The sequence below is a fragment of the Perognathus longimembris genome, chromosome 6 (assembly GCF_023159225.1).
Source record: "Perognathus longimembris pacificus isolate PPM17 chromosome 6, ASM2315922v1, whole genome shotgun sequence".
Taxonomy (NCBI): Eukaryota; Metazoa; Chordata; class Mammalia; order Rodentia; family Heteromyidae; genus Perognathus; species Perognathus longimembris.
Genome location: NC_063166.1, coordinates 14,645,274 through 14,668,278, shown reverse-complemented (window position 1 = coordinate 14,668,278; position 23,005 = coordinate 14,645,274). Strand labels below are relative to the sequence as shown.

The window sequence follows — 23,005 nt, the reverse complement described above, 5'->3', positions numbered from 1 at the left end:
GGAGCGGGGGAGGCCTGGGAGAGGGGGGCTCTCAGCTTAATACCGCCAAGGGAGGAAGAGGGGCGCATGGCCTCATCCGACGGTGAAACGTGGAAGAAGGCGTGGGGTAGCTGAGAAGTAGCAGCGGAGAAAGTACAAATCGAAACGCTGCTTCCAGGCCCCCGCACCTCCCCGCAGAGGCCGGTCCCTCCCGACCCGCACAGCATGCCCCCGTCTCAGTCAGGGCCCAGGCTCTTGAGAGAAGCAGGAGGAGAGCTTAAGAGAGCTATGGCACCCATCCTCGGGGTTTGGGTCGATCTGTTGCTGGAGAGAACTTCAACTTGGGGGCGTTGATTGGCTTTTCTAGGAACCCAACACTCAGTAGGAGCGAGAACTGATGCCGTGGCCGAGTCACGAGTGTCCAGGCGGCAGCAGCTGTCACGGGTTGGGAGATTGAAACCGGGGAGGGAGCATCTCCAGGGCTGGACCGCCCTAGGTACTGATACCCAAAGGTCTTAAACCTAGGACCTCAGCCTTTATCCTGACCCCTGTTTTCTCCCACACCAAATTCTGTTTGTCAAGGCCAGCCCAGGCAGAAAAGCTCATGAGACCCCTTCTAAACCCAGAGCTGGGTACAGGGGTTCCAGCCTGTCACCCTAAACTAAGCGAGGGGCTGAAATTGGTTGTAAGTTCCAGGCCCATTTAAACCGGAAAGTTGGGCTGGGAATATGGCCTAGTGGCAAGAGTGCTTGCCTCATATACATGAAGCCCTGGGTTCGATTCCCCAGCACCACATATAAAGAAAATGGCCAGAAGAGGCGCTGTGGCTCAAGAGGCAGAGTGCTAGCCTTGAGCACAAAGAAGCCTTGAGTCCAAGGCCCAGGACTGGCAAAAAAAAAACAAAAAACAAAAAACTGCCATTTCAATGAACTCCGCAAAGCCTGAAATTGGTGGATTGGGGTACTGGTGTGTGTCTGGGTGGAAAAACCTTATCAGGAAGCAAGACCCTGTGTTAAGCCCCCCTCCCCCTCCAAAAAAAAAAAAAAAAAAAAGCCTGGTGCTAGTGGCTCAAGCCTGTAATCCTAGCTACTCAGGAGGCTGATCTGAGGATCAAGTTTTCAAGCCAGCCCATATACTCTTATCTCCAGGTTATCACCAGAAAACAGGAAATGGTGCTGTGCCTTGAGCAAAAAGACCTCAGGACAGGCTCCTAAGCCCCAAGTTGACAAAAAAAAAAAAAAAAAAGCCCCAGGCTGACAAAAACACAGGAGGTATGAGGTGCTTAGGTCAAACCCCTGAACTACAAAATAATAATAGCCAGGCAATGATGGCTCACAACTGCAATGCTATGAGGCTGATATCTGAGGATTGTGGTTCAAAGCCAGTCCAAGTAGAAAAGTCCATGAGACTCATGTCTAGTTAACCACCAAAAAGCTGGAAGTGGAGTTATAACTCAAGTTGGTAGAGTGTTTCCACTGAACAAGTGCCTCTACCCCTATGGAGTAGTCCTAACTACCCACTGACGAACAGGAACAGTTGCCAGTGGTACCAATACATACATACATATATGTAGATATATCCACTCACATACACAAATACACATGTGTGCATATATATGTATGCATTATCTCCATGTTGCCACTTCCAGTTTTCTGGGGGTTAATTGGAGATAAGAGTCTCACAGACTTTCCTGCCCAGGCTGGCTTGGAAAGGAGAGCCTCAGATCTCAGCCTCCTGAATAGCTAATATTACAGGCATGAGCCACGGGCAACCCGCGGACCCTCATTGTTAACCAGCAGCTGGGTATGATGGCATGCATCTGTCACCCCACCTTCAAAGGAAGTATAAGTAGGAAGATGGAGGTCCAGGTTGGCCCCAGGCATAAGGGGCGTAAACTCCAGAGCCCCATCCCAAAATAAAGCAAAAAAGGCTAGGGAAGTAGCTCAAGTGGTAGAGCAGCTGAGGCCCAGAGTTCAATGTCCAGCATGAAAGAAAGGGGACCGAGGGAGGGAAGAAGGAAGGAAGCATTGGGACAAGATGGGAATTCAAGATGAGAGAATTGCCTAAGCCAGCAAGATACCAGGGACTCAAACCCCCTAGTACTAAGAAAGGAAGGGAGGGAGGGGAAAAAAAACAGGTGGGGAGGACAGGGGCTGGTAGAACACTGAATAAACTCTGGTAGGACAATTTATTTTTTTTATTTTTTTGGCCAGTCCTGGGCCTTGAACTCAGGGCCTGAACACTGTCCCTGGCTTCTTTTTGCTCAAGGCTAGCACTCTGCCACTTGAGCCACAGCACCACTTCTGGCCGTTTTCTGTATATGTGGTGCTGGGGAATTGAACCCAAGGCCTCATGTATACGAGGCAAGCACTCTTGCCACTAGGCCATATCCCCAGCCCCTGGTAGGACAATTAAAAAAAAAAACAAAAAAACGCCCGTCTGGCCAATCCCCTCTCTTGCTGGCTTACTTTCTATTTCCCCGAGACCGTGCTCTTATCACCAGGGACCAGCTCTTCCGCTGGGTTCCTGATAGGCCACCACACCAGGAGGGCGGGTCCCTACCTCCTGGGGATCCAGGAAAACTGAACTTGGAAACAGCCCACTGAGTCAATTGTTAGCACTCTAGCAAGCCAAGTGCTCTAATTCCATACTACTCGGAGGATGCAGTACAAGACGTGTTTAAAAAAAAAAATACCATTCGATTAGGAGCCTGTGGATTCGATAGCTGACCGGTACCCTCCTCCCGATATATGTAGGGAACAGGATGCTTCCCGTGGGAGCTGTGCAGAGCCCTCTCACCTCCCTAACCCCACCCCAATTCCATCCCATTCCTCCCAAACCCAAATGGCTCTCCTGACCCCATCCCCCACACAAGCGCTGGGTGACAGCCACACCACTTCCTCCTTCGGAGTTTCAGTGTTACTGCACCTGAACAGGGAAGATCTTCAAGATGACACCCAGGGCAGAAAATACTGCAACCTCGAAACTGGTCCCTGCAACATAGTCGTTTCATTAACGTGATCACCATTTCTGTGTGACGCCCACGCCCACACTTAACATGCCTGATTTCGGAGCTGTAGGCTGTGGATCACGTCGCGGGGACGGGGGTGCATATTTCACATGGGTCCTAAGCCCAGGGAGGGCCTCTCAGACCCTCTGCCCCGCGGGCAGCCCCCACCCCACTCCCCACCCCCACCCGCCACCGCGCGCTGTTGACGCTTCGTAGGCTCTGGCTTGCTCCACCCCGCACCACCGGAAGAAATCGAAAGAGAAACTCCCCCAGTCCAGGAGTCGAGAAGGACTGGTAAAAAGGACGCAGCGTGGACCCTGACCCCTGGGGCGCTGAGCCCCGCGATGCTGCGGGTTGTCTTGGTGATCACCTCGGTCCTCTCGCTGGTCCGATCCCGTGAGTAGGGCACGGGTGGGTAAGGCGGGGCAGGGCAATCCACGCGCCCAGAAAGCGCCCAGCCTGGAACCTCAGGGCCTTTTGTTTCTTAGGGGTGGCTCCCCAAAGTCTTGGTAGGGGCCATGACAGATCTTGAGGTTTCTGGAGCTTTGTCCTGGTATTTCATTGTTTTTATTTATTTGTGGGTTTTGTTTGTGGCTTGTCGGTTGTAGGGCTTGCTCAGGGTTAGCACTCCACACCACATCTTCACTTTGCTCTCTTGAGTGGTAAATGATATAAGGATCTCAGGGACTTTCCTCCCACAGCAGGCTTCAACCTGCCATCATCAGATCACAGCTTCCTGTGTGACTAGGATTACAAGCATGGGCCACCAGCGGAGGGGGGGGCAGCTCCTCTTCCTCATTATTATTATTATTATTATTATTATTAATATTAGGGTTCCTGGGGCTTGACCTCAGGGTCTGGGCTCTGTCCCTGAGCCTCTTTGTGCTCCAGGCTAGCTCTCTACCACTTTGAGTCACAGCAGCACTTCCCGTTTTCTGGGAGTGTTAATTAGAGATAACACGCGCCTGGCAGGGCATTTCTTGTTTTTTGTTTTTTGTTTTGTTGTTTTGTTTTGTTTTTGTTGCCAGTCCTGGGGCATGGACTCTGGGCCTGAGCACTGTCCCTGGCTTCTTTTTGCTCAAGGCACTCTACATCTTGAGCCCCAGCGCCACTTCCATCTTTTTTCCACAAATGTGGTGCTGAGGAATCGAACCCAGGGTTTCATGAATACGAGGCGAGCACTTTACCACTAGGCCATATGCCCAGACCTGGCTGCGCATTTCTTATCTGACTAAATGGACAGCCACTGAGACCTGGCTGATGAACTCAGCCTTAGAAAGGCTGGAAAGCTTCTCTTTATCATCTTTTCTGGCCTTAGTGTTTTCCAATGCACAGTCATATGCTGGGCTTGGTATTTTTTTTTTTTTTTTTGGCCAGTCCTGGGCCTTGGACTCAGGGCCTGAGCAATGTCCCTGGCTTCTTCCCGCTCAAGGCTAGCACTCTGCCACTTGAGCCACAGCGCTGCTTCTGGCCGTTTTCTGTATATGTGGTGCTGGGGAATCGAACCTAGGGCCTCGTGTATCCAAGGCAGGCACTCTTGCCACTAGGCTATATCCCCAGCCCCCTGGGCTTGGTATTTGACTATGATGTTGTTATGCCTAGATTTCCGGTCCCCAAAGACCACCAAGGAGCAGATACCGATGCAAACGCACAAGTCTTTATTGCAAGCTTGAGCCTGGACTCCCAACCGTCACCGACACATCGGATCTGGATTGAGAGTCCCGACCCTCAGATAGGCAGGGTTTTTATTGTAGTTACAACAGGGGCAGGGTATTTCCAACTTGACAGATACTTGATTGGATGGCATTTAGCAAGCAAGTCTTGTCCTATTTCTATTGGCTATCTACCCTTTCAGTTATCTATTTTTGGCTTTGATATCGGGAACTGGCCTCCATATCAGGAATTGACAACAGGTGGTCACGTAGCACTGATGCAGGGGGTTAGTACAGGGGGTAGAGCAAGTCACAAATGGGTTAAGCAAGCCTTTTACAGAAGCAGAATGTGCAGTCAGGCTGACCTAGTAGCAACTTTATTTTAACAATTGTGACCATGTTTTCCCATTACCACTAAGCAAGCTTGAGCGGGCTAAAACAATCCAGTACTCAATCATAAGTAAACCAACCTGACAGTTACCATGGCATTTCTACTACTATTATGGTTATTTCTATAGTTTATGACTATGATCATTTTTACTGTCCATTTCCATGGTTGCTACCCAGGTACAGAGGTGAACAAGTGCTCCCTACATTTTTAAATGTCAAACTACAAGAAACTAGTCTCATCGGTGGGGGTGCAGCCCTCTATCATGGAGTCATCACCAGGGTTTAGAAGCTGTTATAATTTTAACACTAAAACTTATCTTTAGTTACTCCAGTTTTCAGGCCAGCCCTAACAATGTATGATGGAAATAACCATCATAATTATGTATCTTCAAGATAGGATTTATCTTTCTAGCATCTTTGTAAGATTAATACATCATTTAAAATTTTTCTCTATCTGCCTATAAACAGTTATGCATTTGTTTTGGGTGCTTATGATGGTTAAATTTATTTATTTATTTTTGTCAGCCTTGGGGTTTGAACTCAGGGCCTGGCCACTGTCTTTGAGTTCTTTTGCTCTACCACTACCACTTTGAGCCACAGTGCCACTTTCTCAGTTTCCTAGTGGTTAATTGGAGATAAGAAATAAAAAGCCTCAGAGACTTTCCTGTCTGGGCTGGCTTGCTCAACCCTGATCCTCAGAATCTCCTGAGTAACTAGGATCACACGTGTGAGCCACCCATGCCCAGCATGATGGTTAATGCTATGTGTCAACTTGACCAGGCCACAGTATACAGCTGTTTATTAAACATTATTCTGGATGTTTCTGTGGGAGTTATAGGGATGAGATTTACACTTAAACCAGTGGGTTTTGAGTAAAGCTGATTGCTCCCTTCATGTGAGTGGGCCTTTCTCATTTAGCTGAAGACTTTAAGAGACAAAGAGTGAGGTCTCTGAGAAGGAAAGAATTCTCCCTCTACACTGCCTCCATGGGCTGTTTTCATTGTGCTCTCACCATTGTGTGATACCGTTTGCATTTGCCCTACAACATTGTAAGACAATCCCTTGCATCCTAGCAAGTTTCTTTCTCTGGAGCTGCCTAATAGGGCATTGTTATACACACTAAGAATGCAAAGAGCAACAAAAAGAGAAGTCGGTCTTACCCAATGTATTGGCCAGCAGACAGTGAACACATACTCAACTGATGTTCGTTGAGTATTGTGACATACATCTGTCTTCCCTGGGCTGAGAGGTGGGGAGAGGTGAGGCCTCCCTGAGTTCAGACCAATAATAGCCAGAAGGTGGAGACAAAGTGTTCCAGATGAGAGAACAATAAGGGCTGGAAAGTTTCAAGGAGGTCCAGGCACCAGTGGCTCACACCTAGAATTCTAGCTACCCTAGGCAGTTGAGATCTGAGGATTGCAGTTTGAAGCCAGACTTGGGCAGGAAAGTCCATGAGACTGTAATCTCCAAGTAACCACCAAAAAAAAAGCCAGAAGTGAAGCTGTGGCCCAAATGGTACAGTGCTAGACATGAGGGGTGAAAAAACAGAACAGAAAACAAACCTCCAAAACCTCAAGGACAATGCCCAGGCTCCGAGTTAAAGCCCCAGGACTCCCCACACATCCCCCAAAGTTCTAAGAAGAGGTTGAAACCTCCAGGGAAGGATGACTTCCTACAAAAAATTCTTCATTGAGGAAGAGAGGGATCTAGAGCAATAGACTAGAAATACCCTCAGGGCACTAAAGCACCAACCTAGCAAGCATGAAGCCCTGAGGTCACACCCCAGTACTTTTTTTAAAAAATTTAAAAAAAAAAAAGAGGAAGAGGAGGAGGGGAAGGAGTATCTCAGCTAATCAGGAAGCAGAGGCCAGAGAATAATGAATGGTTCTTTCAAGGTCTACCTAAGCAAAGCTAGTGAGACCTTGCCAAAAACAACTAATAACAAAAGGGACTGGCAGTGTGGCTTAAGGTAGTATTTGCATAGCCAACCACAGTCTCTGAGTTAAATCTTTTTTTTTGTTTTGTTTTGTTTTTTTTTGCCAGTCCTGGGGCTTGAACTCAGGGCCTGAGCACTATCTCTGAACTTCTTTTGCTCAAGGCTAGCACTCTACCACTTGAGCCATCGCACCCCTTCCAGCTCTTTCTGTTTATGTGGTACTGAGGAATCCTGGGCTTCATGCATGCTAGGCAAGCACTCTACCACTAAGCCACATTCCCAGCCCTCTGAGTTCAATGTTTACCAGAGTTTCTAGTCTATCAGCTTTTAACTCCAGTTCCCAGTGCAGCATCTAAAGTGAGGGACCCTGAGGCAGGGTCCCACCCAGATACTGCAGTGAGAAAAGAAAGGAATGCCCTGTTTCACAGAATAGACCTCAGTTCATGCTCTGAGGGTGTTTTGAAGTATCTGTTGCTCAAGATCCCTCCGTTTCTCAGATGAGAGCATCTTTGTGGGAACTTCTCTCTGGGATTGGATCCAGGGCCTGGAGCGTGCTCGGCAAGGACTCTCTCACATGAGCCATGTCTCCAGTCCCCACAGGGACTTTCTAATGAGACCTTAAACAAGCATTATTGTCCCTTTTCTGAAATATACTGTGTGGAATTAGAATTCACTTGGGCTGGCACCAGTGGCACATACCTGTAATCCTAGCTACTCAGGAGGCTGAGATCTGAGGGTTGAGGTTCAAAGCAAGTCCACCAGGAAACCAAAGACTCTTACCTCCAAATAATTACCATAAAGCTGGAAATGGGAGTTGTGGCTCAAGTGGTAATGAGTTGAAGCACCAAGACTGGCACTCTCTAGGGGCTGGGGATGTAGCCTAGTGGCAAGAGTGCCTGCCTCGGATACACGAGGCCCTAGGTTCGATTCCCCAGCACCACGTATACAGAAAACGGCCAGAAGAGGCGCTGTGGCTCAAGTGGCAGAGTGCTAGCCTTGAGCGGGAAGAAGCCAGGGACAGTGCTCAGGCCCTGAGTCCAAGGCCCAGGACTGGCCAAAAAAAAAAAAGACTGGCACTCTCACTCCCCCCGCCTCCCAAAAAAAGAATTCGGGCTGATAGGTTGTTCTATGTTCCCACTGTTTTACACTCTGTCTTGTCTCTTCTACTGTATGCATATGTACATACATGCACACATATATGTATGTGTGCACAAATATGTGCATATGCACATGAATGCACACACATAGCTGTACACATATTCACAACATGTACACATGCATGCACACTCATATTTACACATGCGTATATATATACACATACTGGGAGCTAGGTTCTCACTCAATAAATCTGTCACTCACTGTGAATGCACGGTTCCTATTGCAGGGTCGCATTCTCTGCAGTATTTCTACTTGGCTGTGTCGGACCCCAGTCCAGGAGTTCCTGCCTTTCTGGCCACTGGCTTCGTGAATGAGCTGCCCTTCATCCAGTACAACAGTGAGGAGGAGAAGGCAGAGCCTCTTGCTCACTGGTTGACAGAAGACCCGAGTTACTTTGATGATGAGACCCAAATCTTCTTAAACCGGATGAAGCTTTTCCAGTTAAGTCTGAGAAATGTGCAGAGCTACAACACCACCTTCCTGGACTCCCTGCTCCCCGTGCATGCAGGTAAGTGCCGTAGCAAAGCAGTGGGAAGCAGACTTCATATCACCCCAACCCTCAGAGGCGGGGGACCCCCAGCAAACCTCCTGACAAGTTGTCACTTGTCCCGACAGTCAGGGACTGTTTGCCATTAAGCATCGCACAGTCTGGCCATCACAGACACCAGCAGCATGCATCTTTGGGAGCTGGAGGAAGAAATTAGAAAAGCGGAGTCACCCATGCTAGTCCTCAGAGCCCGACAACTATGCAGAAATATCACTTCATTAGATCATCCGCACACTTCACCTCTCATCACCCCACTCCTCTAGCTGAGCCCCCTCCCAACACTAGTTCCCTTTTGACTTTCATCTTTTTTTTTGTTTTTGTTTTTTTAATCTAGATCCCATATGTGAGAAAGACCATGTGATATTTGTCTTTTTAAGTCTGGCTTATTTCACTTAACTTGATGATCTCCAGTTCTGCCTATTTTCCTGCAAATGATGTTATCCCATATTTCTCTATGATTGGAGCATTACTTACCTATGCATGACAATTCTCCACTGTGATTTGAGATGTTATATTGTATTCATTATGAATGAAAATATTTCATTTGATCTGAACTGTTTATACCATATCTGATCTGAACCATGCTACCATATTTGATCTGAACCATGATATCATACTTGATCTGAACCATGCTACCATACTTGTCTATGAATGAAAATATTCATCTATGGCTCGCGATGGCTCACGCCTATACGCCTCACTACTCAGGAGACTGAGATCTGAGGATCATGGTTTCAAACCAATTAACCAGAAAACTGAAAGTGATGACGCTGTGACTCAAAGTGGTAGAGCGCTAGCCTTGAGCAGAAAGAGCTCAGGGATAGCGCCCAGGCCCTGAGTCCAAGCCTTACAACTGACGACAAAAAAAAAAAAAAAGAAAGAAAAGAAAGAAAATATTCTGTTGTGATCTGTACCAATATACGATGCTTCTGTATGAATGAATAATTCTCCATTGTGGTCTGGCATGATGGCATATGTCTGTAATCCCAGGCACTTGGGAGGCAGAGGGAATCTTGAGTTCAGAGCTGTCCAGGGCTGCATAAAGAGAGCCTGTCTTTAAGAAAAAAAAAAAAGAGCTGGATGTGGCAGTGTATGTATGCCTGCCACCCCAGCTTTGTGGGAAGCACAAATACTGGAGGACTGTAGTCCAGGCAAGGTAAGTCTGGGTATGAATGTGAGACCCTATTTGAGAAACAATGAAAGAAAGAAAAAAAGACTGTAGACATGACTCAAGTCATCTGCCTAGTAAGCTCAAGGATCAGAATTCAAACTCCAGTCTGTTAAAAAAAAAAAACCCCACACATATGTACATATCTAATTGTGCCTATGCACATATTTCATGTACTACTGCAGTACTGCAGTACTCCTTGTTTGACCATTCATCTGTTCTGCCATGACTGATTCTATGACTGGGCTATTGTGAATAGCCAACATGTTTGTGAAGAGTCTTTAAACCAGTGAGCATGTGGGACACTGGTGGCTCGTGCCTGTCATCTTAGCCACTCAGGAGGCTGAGATCTGAGGATCGTGGTTCGAAACCAACCTGGGCGAAAGCTGGAAGTGGAGCTGTGACTCAAGTGGTAGGTCACTATCATTGAGAAAAAGAAAAGCTAAGGGCCCTGAGTTCAAGTCCCAGGATGGACACACATACATACACACACTAAAACAGTGATTGATAGAATGAAACCTGAAGAGTGAAGCTGCTCCACTGTCTACCAGTGGCTCCTGAAGGAACAGGTCAACTTTCCCAACTTTCAAAGGGATCATGGAGAAGCGGGGAAGAAAGGGTGCACAGCAGAGTTCCATATAACATGTGAGTGTGATTTAGATTGCTCCAGTCTATGGGCTCTGAGATCTCAGCACAGGACACGATCCAAAATGGAGCAATCTCAGAGTTTGTTCTATCTGGCTTTGGAAGTCCTCAGAGTTTTCAGCAAAAGTTACTGCTTCCAAGTCTGATTTCCTGAGAACTTGAAAGAAAATTGTAGTGAGTGCAGCGTATCCTTTCATGGGAACACTGTATACTGAGATCCTATTTCTAGGAAATCACATGGATAGTCTGAGTCAGTCAGCAAAGCAGAGACCTGTGGAACATTCTCTATCCCTTCCATGAACATGAGGTAAACAGAGAGCTGTGGGGCCTGAATGGCTCATCCAGACACCACAATTCATGGCAAAACTTCAGTCCTTACCTTCCCACTAAAGCTTTCCCATGACATCCTGGTATGGAGCACAAACCACTCAAGAGCCAACAGCAAGATAAGGACATCAGAAAAAACAAAATCCAAGAGAGGCTAGAGGAGTGGCTCAAGTGGTAGAGCACCAGCCAAAGAGTGAAAGCATCAGATACCAAGATAGAGTCTGAGTCTTAGACAAAAGAGAAAGGGAGGGAAGGAGGGAGGGAAAGAAAGAAAAAAAAGAAGGAAGGGAGAAGAGGGAAGGAAGGAAGGAAAGAAGAGTAAGTCAAGAGATCAAGGGGAGGAGGGAGGGAAGGACTGGGGAGTGGAGGGGAGGGGGCAGAGACCAGGATGGGGAAGCCTGGAGTACTTGCCTAACTTCTTTGACATGCCTTTCTTGGGGGGTGGTAGGTTCCCATACCCTCCAGTTCACCTACGGCTGTGAGTTGTGGGAAGATGGCAGAAAGAGAGGACACTGGCAGTATGGCTATGACGGTAAAGACTACCTGATCTTAGATATGGACTCTCCAGAATACCGGGCAATCTCACCCCTTGCCAGCCACACCAAACGAAAGTGGGAGGCCAATGGGAACAAGATAGAACAGGACAAGATCTATTTGGAACATGAATGCATCTTGTGGCTGAAGAAGTATTTGAAGCTCGGAGGACATTCTTTGAGGCGCACTGGTAATGACGTCCCCCAAGTCCTCTTCCCAGTGTTCCAGGTCTCCATCAAGGCCCATTCTCATCCCAGAGCTGGGGTTGAGGAAGTTGTCCCTCAGGGCCACACCTGCACAGGGGCGTGGCTATCTGTAGTGGAGGGTGGGGCCCATGTGCTGAAGGAACTCCCCTCTGAAGTCTCCTGGGCTGTGCTCCCTGCTACATCTCTCAGGAGACCAGCGGGCACGTTCCTAGGCTCCTGGGGGTTTTCTCACACTTTGGCCTCTTTCCCACTGGAGACGCAGCCATGAGAACTGATGTGAAGCCTGAGAGCCAGAAAGTGGGGCAGCCTATGGAGGATTTTCTTTTGGGTCCCTGTGGGTTCTCTCCACCCCCACCTAGATGACACCCCTGGAGTGGCTGGCCTCATGGCTCCTGTCATTCATTACATCAGATGCTATGCAACATGGCTGCACATGGATCCTCTTTACTTTGCCTACCACAGAGGGTCCCCAGACCCACCTGACCCACCACCCCACCTCTGACCATGAGGTCACCCTGAGGTGCTGGGCCCTGGGCTTCTACCCTGCGGAGATCACCCTGACCTGGCAGAGGGATGGAGAGGACCAGACCCAGGAAATGGAGCTTGTGGACACCAGGCCTGCAGGAGATGGAACCTTCCAGAAGTGGGCAGCTATCAGGGTGCCTTCTGGAGAGGAGCAGAGATACACCTGCCAAGTGCAGCATGAGGGGCTGCCTGAGCCCCTCACCCTGACATGGGGTGAGCAGGGGCTGAGGGCACAGAGCTTGTGGTCAGAGAAAGCAGGAGGCATCTGGGGCCCCTGAGCAGGTAAGCACTGAGAGCTGGGGTCACACCCCTCATCATCCTTTCCCTTCTCTTCCCAGAGCCGCCTGCTCACCATGCCTCTCCCAAAAACGGAATTGTCATCGTCCTAATGATTGCTCTTCTAGCTGCTGTGGGTTTTATTCTGTGGATGAAGAAGAAGAATGCAGGTAGGAAGGTGGAGCCCTGAATTCCTGGACCACTGGTGGGGTTTCAGGCTCCAGGTAGCAGTGTGCCCTGCACACATAACGGGAAGCTGCTCCACCCTCAGGGCCTTCCCCAGCCTGACAGCTCCTGTCCTGTAATCACCTGGAAAGTGAAAGTCACAAACTCCCCTCCCGAGGGTGGTGATGGGGAGCAGATTCCAGCACTCAGGGCCACAGGGAAGGTCCCCACTGAGGCAGAATCCAGGAGGTCCTGGGGTCTCTTCCCAGTTGATGTGCTCATCTCTTCAGATGCTTCCTAGGTTGTATAGTCACATTTCTGGAAACTCTCCAAGAGCTCATGGATAGGGATTGATTCATCTAGGTCCTGGTGGCACTGCTTGTACCCCACATCTCACAGGTTGTTTCTCCTTATGTTATGCCCAGATTTCAGGGTCCCCAAAGACCACCCAGGAGCCGAAGCCTATGCAATCACATGAGAGTCTTTATTGCAAGCTCAAGCCTGGGCTCACGATGGTCACCAACGCTGCGGGTCTGAATCGTGAGCCCCGACCCTCCATTCAGCAGGGTTATAGGGTTTGGGGGAACATTCTATGTGTCACCTCACACAGCAAAGCATATCACACCGCGGGAAAATCACAAAACAGCATAGCAACTCACAGCAAATCATTTCATATTGCAAGAAAATTATAAAATAATTCATAAGAATGATTGGCATAATCAATGATGGGAACGGGCCTGCTGAAGGTGATTGGCTAGCTTATGGGGTTCAAAATGATTGGTTTAGACAAATGATCTGGGTCACAAGGGTGTTGCCCAAGTCATCCTTACCTTGAGGGGACATCTGGAATTTTAGGTATTTCCTGTTATTTCTTTCTTTTTTTTTTTTTTTGCCAGTCCTGGGGCTTGGACTCAGGGCCTGAGCATTGTCCCTGGCTTCTTTTTGCTCAAGGCTAGCACTCTGCCACTTGAGCCACAGTGCCACTTCTGGCCATTTTCTGTATATGTGGTGCTGGGGAATTGAACCCAGGGCCTCATGTATAATGAATGTATAATTGAACCCAGTGCCTCAAGCACTCTTGCCACTAGGCCATATCCTCAGCCCCCTGTTATTTCTTTTTTTTTTTTTTTTTTTTTTTGGCCAGTCCTGGGCCTTGGACTCAGGGCCTGAGCACTGTCCCTGGCTTCTTCCCGCTCAAGGCTAGCACTCTGCCTCTTGAGCCACAGCGCCGCTTCCAGCCGTTTTCTGTATATGTGGTGCTGGGGAATCGAACCTAGGGCCTCGTGTATCCGAGGCAGGCACTCTTGCCACTAGGCTATATCCCCAGCCCCCCCTGTTATTTCTTGATTGCTGGTTATTGTGAGAGTTTCACTGCCCAAAGAAGTTATTGACACTTTCTTGATCACTTGGTCATCATGAGAGTTTCACTACCCAAAGGAATTATTGACTCTTCTCCTGGAATCTCTGCACTTCTGTATTTTGTCACAGGGGCAGGTTTAGGGCCTTAAGTCACACACCTGATGAGAGTGGGCCTTATTTCTCAGAAGTGGCTACTCTCATTTATGAGGGACACATTAACCATGTTTCAAAACACAAAACACACTGGCCACACTTCAATACATTTCCTTTGTGTTACAATGGCTGAAGCATTCTAACTTTAACTGACCTCTGGTCAAATGAAGTCTCTCGGGCTACCTTCATTATTTTAGACTGCATTTTCACATTGACATGTTCTGCAGTTATTCCAGGAAGTTTCAGGGCCCGGTCAGGCCCAAGCTACAATATAGAGGTGCAACGGCTGCCCAGGTTCACTTACCAGTGAGAAAAGAGAAGGCTATGATAAGGTTGCAAGTGAGTACCTTGGGGGAGGCAGGTGACCTTTGTTGTGGTGGAGACTGGACCGAGGGAGCTCATCCACCCTTAATTCCTCCAGTGACGCCTGTGGGCTCTGACACGTTCCCCTCTACCTCCACTGGCTGGAATGTAAGGTCTACCGCCGGAGGGCTCCAGGCAGATGTGCCCACCTGGTTAAGTCTCCACCCAGTTACATGAGTAACCAGCAGACCTCCCTAGATAAGGCGGGCTAGAAGGGGGTCGACCCTTCTCTCCAGCCACTTGGGCCACAGGCTAGCAGTTCTGTAATAAACTTCTCTCCTACCTGAATACCACATGGCATTCTCCTTTACAGGCTAGCTATTTTAATAACTCTTAGAGAAACCAAGTGAAAGGTGTAAGGAACCTCTTTTTTGGAGTCCCTGGTAACGGCAGGCTTAGACAAATTAGTGGGCTTGGGGATGGGCTAACCTAAGCCAAATAATGGGAGCCCAAAGCAGCTTGACCTAGGCAAAAGTGTAAGGAATGAGGAAGACCACTCAGTTTAGGGGAAGTTCTAGAAAGAGAAAGCTTAAGGCTAAGTAGTCACACGTAGGACCAAGAATTGTATTGATTTGCCTTGCTTATTGAAATTTACTGAAATCATTAGTACTTTGATGGCTGGGGTTTTCTGGAATTGTAATCACTAACAGTAATTCTGCTTCCTTGCTTTGCCTGACCTGCCAGACCACCTGCATGTGGTAAATGTGATGACCGTCTTTAAAAGCTCAGCCCCATTGGGCCCCAGCGCTTTGTTACCATCCAGGTGGTGGCGAGAAGACGCTGTGCACAGCTAAAGACTCCTAGCCCAATTGACTGAGTGCTGGTGACTATTTTCATGAGTTCGAGGCCCACCTGGGTACCTGGTATTCAACAATTTCCAGTAAAGGTCAAGACATCCTGACCTGTTTGTGACTGGTTCCTGGAAAGTAACCAGTCACTATAGTTAGGCAAAAGGGGAAATTCCTGTAGGTTTTTGGGTTTATAAGCAGCCTGCTAAAACAGCTCAGGGCTGCATCTTGCGATCCCGACCACCTGGCGCGTCAGTACTTTCCTGCACAATAAAATTCTTTCCATCCTTAATTGTCATCTGAGTGGTCTCATTGATCGTTGATTTCTGGACCCATAACTTGTTTTTGCTTTTTTCCAGTCCTAGGGTTTGAACTCAGGGCCTGGGCCTGTCCCTGAGCTTCTTTTGCTCAAGGCTATACTCACTTGAGCCACAGCACCACTTCCAGCTTTTTTTTAAAGTAGGTAGCCGGTAAAAGAGAACACCACGCGGTCTTCAGGCAGGAGAGAAAAGTTTATTCTACTGACTTGGTCCCAAGTTCCAGGTGCACGAGGTAGGCCAGAGAGCAAGCCACCCCGGGGGGGGGGGAGGGGGGGGGCGGCGCAATGCCTTATGTAGGGCAGGGATGGGGAGGTGTGGCCAGGATGTGACTTCAGGGAAGGGGGAGGTAACTGCCTCCAGGTAACTGGGTGGAGACTTAATGGGTGGGGGCATCTGCATGTAGCCCTCAGGGAGAGGACCTTACAGCCAGGAGCAAAGCAATGATGGGGACCAGACCGTGGAACCGGTTAGGGGTCCCAGGGGGCCTGCTGCGTGCTGTCAGCAACCGATCCAGAGGGTCCTGTGAACAGGGCTTTTATTCAACATCAAGTAGGTAATATGTGCAGAAAACAAGGTCTCTTTGAAGTTACTGACACAGAATGGGGGAAACAATCCTAGGATTGGTGACTTCCTGAAAACAGGAGGTGAAGGTGAGCAGTAAACAAACACAATTTGGTTAGGCTCCTGCCAGGCTCCAAGGTCTGAGTGTAAGGTTTATTAAAGTAGGTAGCCGATAAAGGAGTACACCCCACGGTATTCAGGCAGGAGAGAATGTTTATTCCCGAACTGCTGCTGGCCTGTGGCCGACGTGATGCAGGGCTGGAGAGAAGGGGAGACCCCTGCCCTGACCTGCGTTATCTAGGGCAGGGACAGGGAGGTGTGGCCTGGTGGATTAGGATGTGCCCTCAGGGAAGGGGGAGTAACTGCCTCTAGGTGTGCCAGTTATCCAGGTAACTGGGTGGAGACTTAACCAGGTGGGGGGGGGCATCTGCATGGAGCACTCCTGGGTGGACCTTACACTGAAGAAGTATGGAAACAGGATAGTTTATACAAGGGCTGGGTTTTTTAAAGGCAAAATCACATGTACCACACGCAGGTGGTCTGGCAAGTTGGGCAAAGCAAGCAAGCAGACATACAGAAGCAGAATTGTTAGTGATTACAATTCCAGTAAACTCTGGTAAACAAAGCAATCAAAGCAAAATTATTCTTGGTTCTGAGTGAGACTGGTATTTACCTGTTTAACTTCTTAATTAGTTATTGTAAGTGTAAGGTCCTCTCCCTGAGGGCTACCTGCAGATGCCCCCACCCATCAAGTCTCCACCCAGTTACCTGGGTAACCTGCAGACCTGGAGGCAGTTGCCTCCCCTTTCCCTGAGGTCACATCCTAATCCACCTGGCCACACCCCTTGCCCCTGCCCTAGATATAAGGCAGGGCTGGGTGGGTGTCGCTCTCGCTCTCCCTTCTCTCCGGCCATGGATCATCTTGGCCACAGACCAGCAGTTCAGTAATAAACATTCTCTCCTGCCTGAATACCACATGGCGTTCTCCTTTATCGGCTACCTACTTTAAAAACCTAACACTGGCCATGGCAAGACAAGACACTCACAGCGGTTTGCAACAGCTGAAAAAAGTGACAATCTGGTGGCCCTAAGTGGGGGTCAGGGCTGGGCACAAGAAAGCCTGTGTTAGGGTTGCAGGGTCTATGGGCTGGGGAGTGTGTCCCTCACAGAGATTTGACATTTTTTCCTTATTCTTATCTCCTGCAGTGAGAAACAGCTGCATTGTGTGGGGCTGACAGGTACAACATTTGCTCCTGCCTCTGGTCCTCCTTGGGATATCGGGAGCTCCTGACTTCTCTTCCTGCACCAGGGTTTGGCTGAGCCAGAACTCTCAGGAAATGGTCTGTGAGGCACAACCTTGGTGGTTATTGCTGCTTGGTGATGTTGACTCCCCAAATGGGCTTCCTGCCCCCTTACCTGTCACCTCCTCCTGGGGGCTCTGGCCAGATCCCCCAGGCCAGGAATCCATTGCATTCCTCAGTGACCCTCAAGTTGGGTTGTGGGTGTGAATGACACTCGCTGAGGGAGGCGAGCTTGCTGGAATGGCAGGAAAATGAGATTGGTATCCTCATGGTAAGGACAGGTAAGGTAGGCTATGCAGGAAGCAGAAGGATTAATGCCCAGCAGTGGTCATGAATTTTATCAAACTGCCCTATTCCACAGGGCAAGGTCTCCATCCTGCACATACAAGAATCACTGTGTTCCTTTCATCCCTGCTGGTGCCTTCTACTCTGCCTGAAACCTCGTTCAGATGAGAGAGCGCCCTGGATGGTATCAGAGGAAAACAATTAAGACAAAAAGTCTTTTCAGTCATTTAAAACCAATAACAGGGAATGTGGCTTAGCTAGAGCGCTTGCCTCGCATGCAGGAAGCTGTGGGTTCGATTCTTCAGTACCACAGACACAGAAAAAGCCAAAAGTAGCACTGTGGCTCAAGTGGTAGAGTGCCAGCATTGAACAAAAAGAAGCCAGGGACAGTGCTCAGACCCTGAACTCAATCCCCAGGACTAGCAAAAAAAAAAAAAAAAGTACAATAGAGGGGAATGACTATGATCAAACTATACTACATCACATATGGAAACGTCATGATGGAATTGATTACTATGTACAAGTTAATGCAAGAAAGGATAAAAGCTTGGTACTAGGGGGAGAGATCAGTCAAAAACTCAATATACATCCTAAAAATTAAGAAAAGTGAGAGAAGGAGATGGGTGAGGATGTTGAAAGGAGTGACATTGCTCGAGACACATTGTATTCAGGAGCTGCTTTATTGAATAGCAACTCCTTTGTACACTACTTAAAGATAATGAAAAATATACAGTTAAACTGGTGCTGATACCTCATGCTTAAAATTCTACTACATGGGGAGCTGAGAATGGGAGGATTGTAGTTTGAGGCCAGTCTAGGCAGAAAAGCTCAAGAAATTGGTACATCTGTCATTCTAAGCTACACAGAAGACAGGTTGGATCATGGTACTGTGCTAGCCTGGGCACTGGTGGCTCATGCCTGTAATCCTAGCTATTCAGGAGGGTGAGATCTGAGGATTGCAGTTCAAAGCCAGCCTGTGCAGGGAAGTATGTAAGACTCTTATCTCTAGTTAACCACAAAAAGCCCAAAGTGGAGCTGTGGCTCAAGTGGTAGAGTGCTAGCCTTGAGCACAAAAGCTCAGGGACAACATAAAAGCCAAGAATTCAAGCCACAGGGCTGACAAAAAAAAATAGACATCAAAACTGAGATGTACACCTGTACCAGAATCAATATCCTATCCTAAAAATGACTAATACAAAACAGGGGTGGTGGGCTGGGAATGTGGCTTAGTGGTAGAGTGCTTGCCTAGCATGCATAAAAGCTGGGTTTGATTCCTCAACACCACTTAAACAGAAAAAGCTGGAAGTGGTGCTGTGGCTCAAATGGTAGAGTGCTAGCCTTGAGCAAAAAGAAGCCAGGGACAGTGCTCAGGTCGAGTTCAAGCCCAGGACTGGCAAAAAGGAAGGAAAAAAAAAGAGTCTCATGGACGCCAGTCCTGGGGTTTGAACGCAGGGCCTTGAGCACTATCCCTGGCTCCATTTTGCTCAAGGCTAGCACTCTGCCAACTTGAGCCACAGCGCCATTTCTGGCCTTTTCTATATATGTGGTGCTGAGGAACCGAACCCAGGGCTTCATGTATGCAAGGCAAGCACTCTTGCCACTAGGCCATATTCCCAGCCTCTCTGGCTTTAAAAAAAAAATTAATTGTATACTTACACTGGTAGCTCACACCTGCAATCCTAGTTACTCAGAAGGCTGAGATATGAAAATCAATTTAAAAGCAGCCTGAGCAAGAAAGTCTGTGAAACTCATCTCCACTAAATTACCCAAAAAGCCAGAAATTAAGCTGTGGCTCAAGTGGTAGAGCACTAACTGAAAGGAAAATTACCCCCAGAAAACCACAGACCATAGAAAACCACAGACCATAGACAAAGTCACTTAGAGCAGAAGACTTTTTTGCCAGCAGGGCCCGCAAGGCCAAGTTCCCACAGAGGAGTAAAGGAAAATGGCACGGAGTTCTCTCTCAGGGGGTCTTTATACCTTCATGCAACTAAGGTGGGAGGTGCTCTGCCTGCCCCTCAGGTATCATCAGCCAAAGGTGGGGTCACATTGCCAAAGGCAGACCTTATGTCTGGGTCAGGGGCATTCTATAAGCTTACACTAACCAACCTTGAGCAAAAAGAAACTCAGGAACAGCAACAGGCCTTGAGTTCAAGCCCCAGGAATGTCACCAAAAGAAACTTTTCACACACACAAACACAATCTTGTTAGAACCGTATATTAAAGGTGGAACATTTCTTTGCCCTGGGCCATTTGGATGTTTATAACATTACTCATGCCCTAGATCTATTAAATTTCACTTAAAAAACATTCCCTTGGGGCTGGGGATATGGCCTAGTGGCAAGAGTGCTTGCCTCGTATACATGAGGCGCTGTGGCTCAAGTGGCAGAGTGCTAGCCTTGAGCAAAAAGAAGCCAGGGACAGTGCTCAGGGCCCTGAGTCCAAGACCCAGGACTGGCCAAAAAAAAAAAAAAAAATTCCCTTGAATACATATGTGTGTGTGTGTGTGTGTGTGTGTGTGTATATATACACACACACATATACATATATATATGTGTGTGTGTATTGAGTTCCACCTGTGATTGCTTTGGTGGCCAGACAAAATGATTTCTAGGGCCTTAAACAGTGCATAGATGAAGTGTTTCCTGCCGCTGCACATCTGAAACCTTGAGGAGAGCCCTGTCAGTGACTTAGACCTGTAGTCCCAGCTACCTGGGAGGTGGAGGAGAATTGGGAACTGGGGTTCCAGGTAGAAAAGTTCCTCAAGATCTAAACTTCAGGGCTGGGGATATGGCCTAGTGGCAAGAGCACTTGCCTTGTATACTTGAAGCCCTGAGTTCTATTCCCCAGCACCACATATACAGAAAATGGCCAGAAGTGGCGCTGTGACTCAAGTGGCAGAGTGCTAGCCTTGAGCAAAGAGAGGCCAGGGACAGTGCTCAGTCCCTGAGTCCAAGGCCCAGGACTAGCAAACAAACAAACAAAAAAAAAAGACCTAAACTTCACAGAAGGGAAACAGCTCCATTGGTAATTGGCACAACCACAATCATTCAAATGTTTTGGTTTGATTTGGGGGGGGGGGGGACTACTTGAATGCAGGGCCTTTTTGTGTGGCTCTTTGGGTCAAGGTTCTCAAGCTACACCTCCACTTCTGGGTTTTTGATAGTTAGTTGGAGATGAGAGTCTCACGAACTTCCCTCCCCATGTTGACTGTGAACCTAGATCCTCAGAGCTCAGCCTCCGGAATAGCTACGATCACATGTATGAGTCTTCAGTGCCTGGCCTAATTCATTCAATTGTAAGCTTATATAATTTTTAATGATGGTTGAGCTTAGCAAGTGGCTCACACAGTTCCTGAAAACAATTCCAGAGCTGGTGAGTTGGCTCCAGGACCATAGTATTGAGTCCCTTGCTACACTCCCTTGTCATAAAATAGGATTCCTGTTCAGAAGCAATGTGAAGTTAACATGGTGAAAACCCAAGCATTCTGGGAGCCAGTGAGTGACGATTCTGGCAGAACAAAACATTAGGACAGGAAGGCAAGAATGTTTCCAACATGGGTGTTTATTCTGGCCAAATTTATGCCGGCTGAGGGTGTCGTGCCTGGCCCCCCACAGTGAGGGCAAGCCTATGCAAGCCTGAAGAGCTCATTCAGTCTCTGTTCTTGGGTGCCACGGATTCTTCCAACATGAGTTCCTACAACATGCCCTGGAGCAGCGAGATAGAGGCTGGCTGGAGACTAACCATCTCTCCAATCCCCAAGGCTGCCCTCTAGTGGACATTTGGGTGAACCATGGAATATTTGTCTCTGCCCATTTCCAAGAGATCCATACTCCTTGACATTTGTTACCCAGCTTACAATCTTGATCTTTCCAAGTCCTATGACTGCCCCCACGATCTATAATCACACCTCCAAGGATGGTGTGTTGATTTCCTAATATTCTGCACCCATTCCATGCCATTACTGTTGATAAATTGGATGTTTTCCATGCTTGGCCCTGCCATGCTGTAGATGATTACCAGTGTCCTATTTCAACCTTGCAGTGATGCTACTGGGCCCTCCTCTCAAGTACAAAGTACTAACCTAATCCACTAAGAGCTGTTCCCTGGGGCCACCGTGGTCCAAAATACTGGATCTGTCAAGGTATCAGCAGGAGTCAAATGGCACATTCAACTAGGAAAGCAAGTGGAATGACTTTTTTTCTTTTGTCAGCTGTGGTGCTTGAACTCAGAGCTTGGGTACTGTCCCTGAGCTCTTCAGCTCTGCCACTTTGAGTCACAGTGCCACTTCCGGTTTTCTGGTGGTTAATTGGAGATAAGTCTCCAAGAACTTTCCTGCCAGGGCTGGCTTTTACACAATCCTCAGATCTCAGCCTTCTGAGTAGCTAGAATCACAGGTGTGAGCCACCAACATCTGGCAAATGGAAAGACATTTTTACAATGGTGTGAGCAAAGTTAACCTAGCAAAGAAAACCTAGATTCTGAGGCACTTTGGGAAAAGCAAAATCTGTTTCCCTGTCGGCGACTATGGTTTGCAATGAGCAATGTGATAGCCTCCAATCGAGACAGCTGAGGGATGCATGCTCTCTTACTCCCCTCCAAGCTCTTATCAATGCTTCCCATTGTCCAAACCCAACTGGAATCCAGAAGGCAAAGGGAACCCTGGTAACAATCTGTAATTCCGCCCACCAGAAAACCAAACAGGGTGGAGACAGGTGGTCTGGGAGGGTAAACAACACAGCTAACCCAGGTAACAGGCTTGATGTGACTTCCAAACCTCTCCTAGGAGAACAGTAGGCTTCTTATAGAAACCCACCTGCTCTAGCCGGGCATCAGCTGTCACACCTGTAAGCCTAGCTACTCAGGAGACTGAGATCTGAGGATCGCAGTTCAAGCCCCACAACAAACAAAACATTTTTTAAAAAGCTGGGTACTAGTGGCTCACATCTGTAATCCTAGCTACTCAGGAGGCTGCGATCTGAGGATCCTGGTTCAAAGCCAGGCTAGGCAGCAAAGTCCAAAAGACCCATCTCCAATTAACCACCAGAAAACTGGAAGTGGCGCTGGGGCTCAAAGAGGCAGGGCACTAGCCTTGAGCAAAACGAGCTCAAAGGGCAGTGTTCAGACCCCAGGTTCAAGCCCCATAGCTGACCAAAAAAAGCTCAGATAATTGAACTACCCTGGAACACACATAACTACTAACTTCAGAACCAAGATTGGAACCCAGTCTGGAGAAAGGGCAGTGAGGTGAAGCTGACGTCCCCATGAAGTCCGAGCATAGGTAAGAGTAGCCTTGTTTTCTCTCCACTGGGAGCTGGCCAGTTGTGCGCCAGAGCTCCCCGGACCTCACAGGTCAA

At 48.2% G+C, this 23,005-nt stretch overlaps 1 protein-coding gene across 1 annotated transcript; it reads left to right on the top strand.

Moving 5' to 3' along the window:
- The first annotated feature begins 3,253 nt into the window (after positions 1 to 3,253).
- Positions 3,254 to 13,301, top strand: LOC125352797 (HLA class I histocompatibility antigen, B alpha chain-like). Its single transcript, XM_048348170.1, has 6 exons — positions 3,254 to 3,385; positions 8,352 to 8,633; positions 11,261 to 11,536; positions 12,015 to 12,290; positions 12,416 to 12,523; positions 12,944 to 13,301. The coding sequence occupies exons 1-6, from the start codon at positions 3,334 to 3,336 to the stop codon at positions 12,994 to 12,996; spliced, it is 1,047 nt and encodes a 348-aa protein (XP_048204127.1). The 5' UTR covers positions 3,254 to 3,333; the 3' UTR covers positions 12,997 to 13,301.
- Positions 13,302 to 23,005: the final 9,704 nt, after the last annotated feature.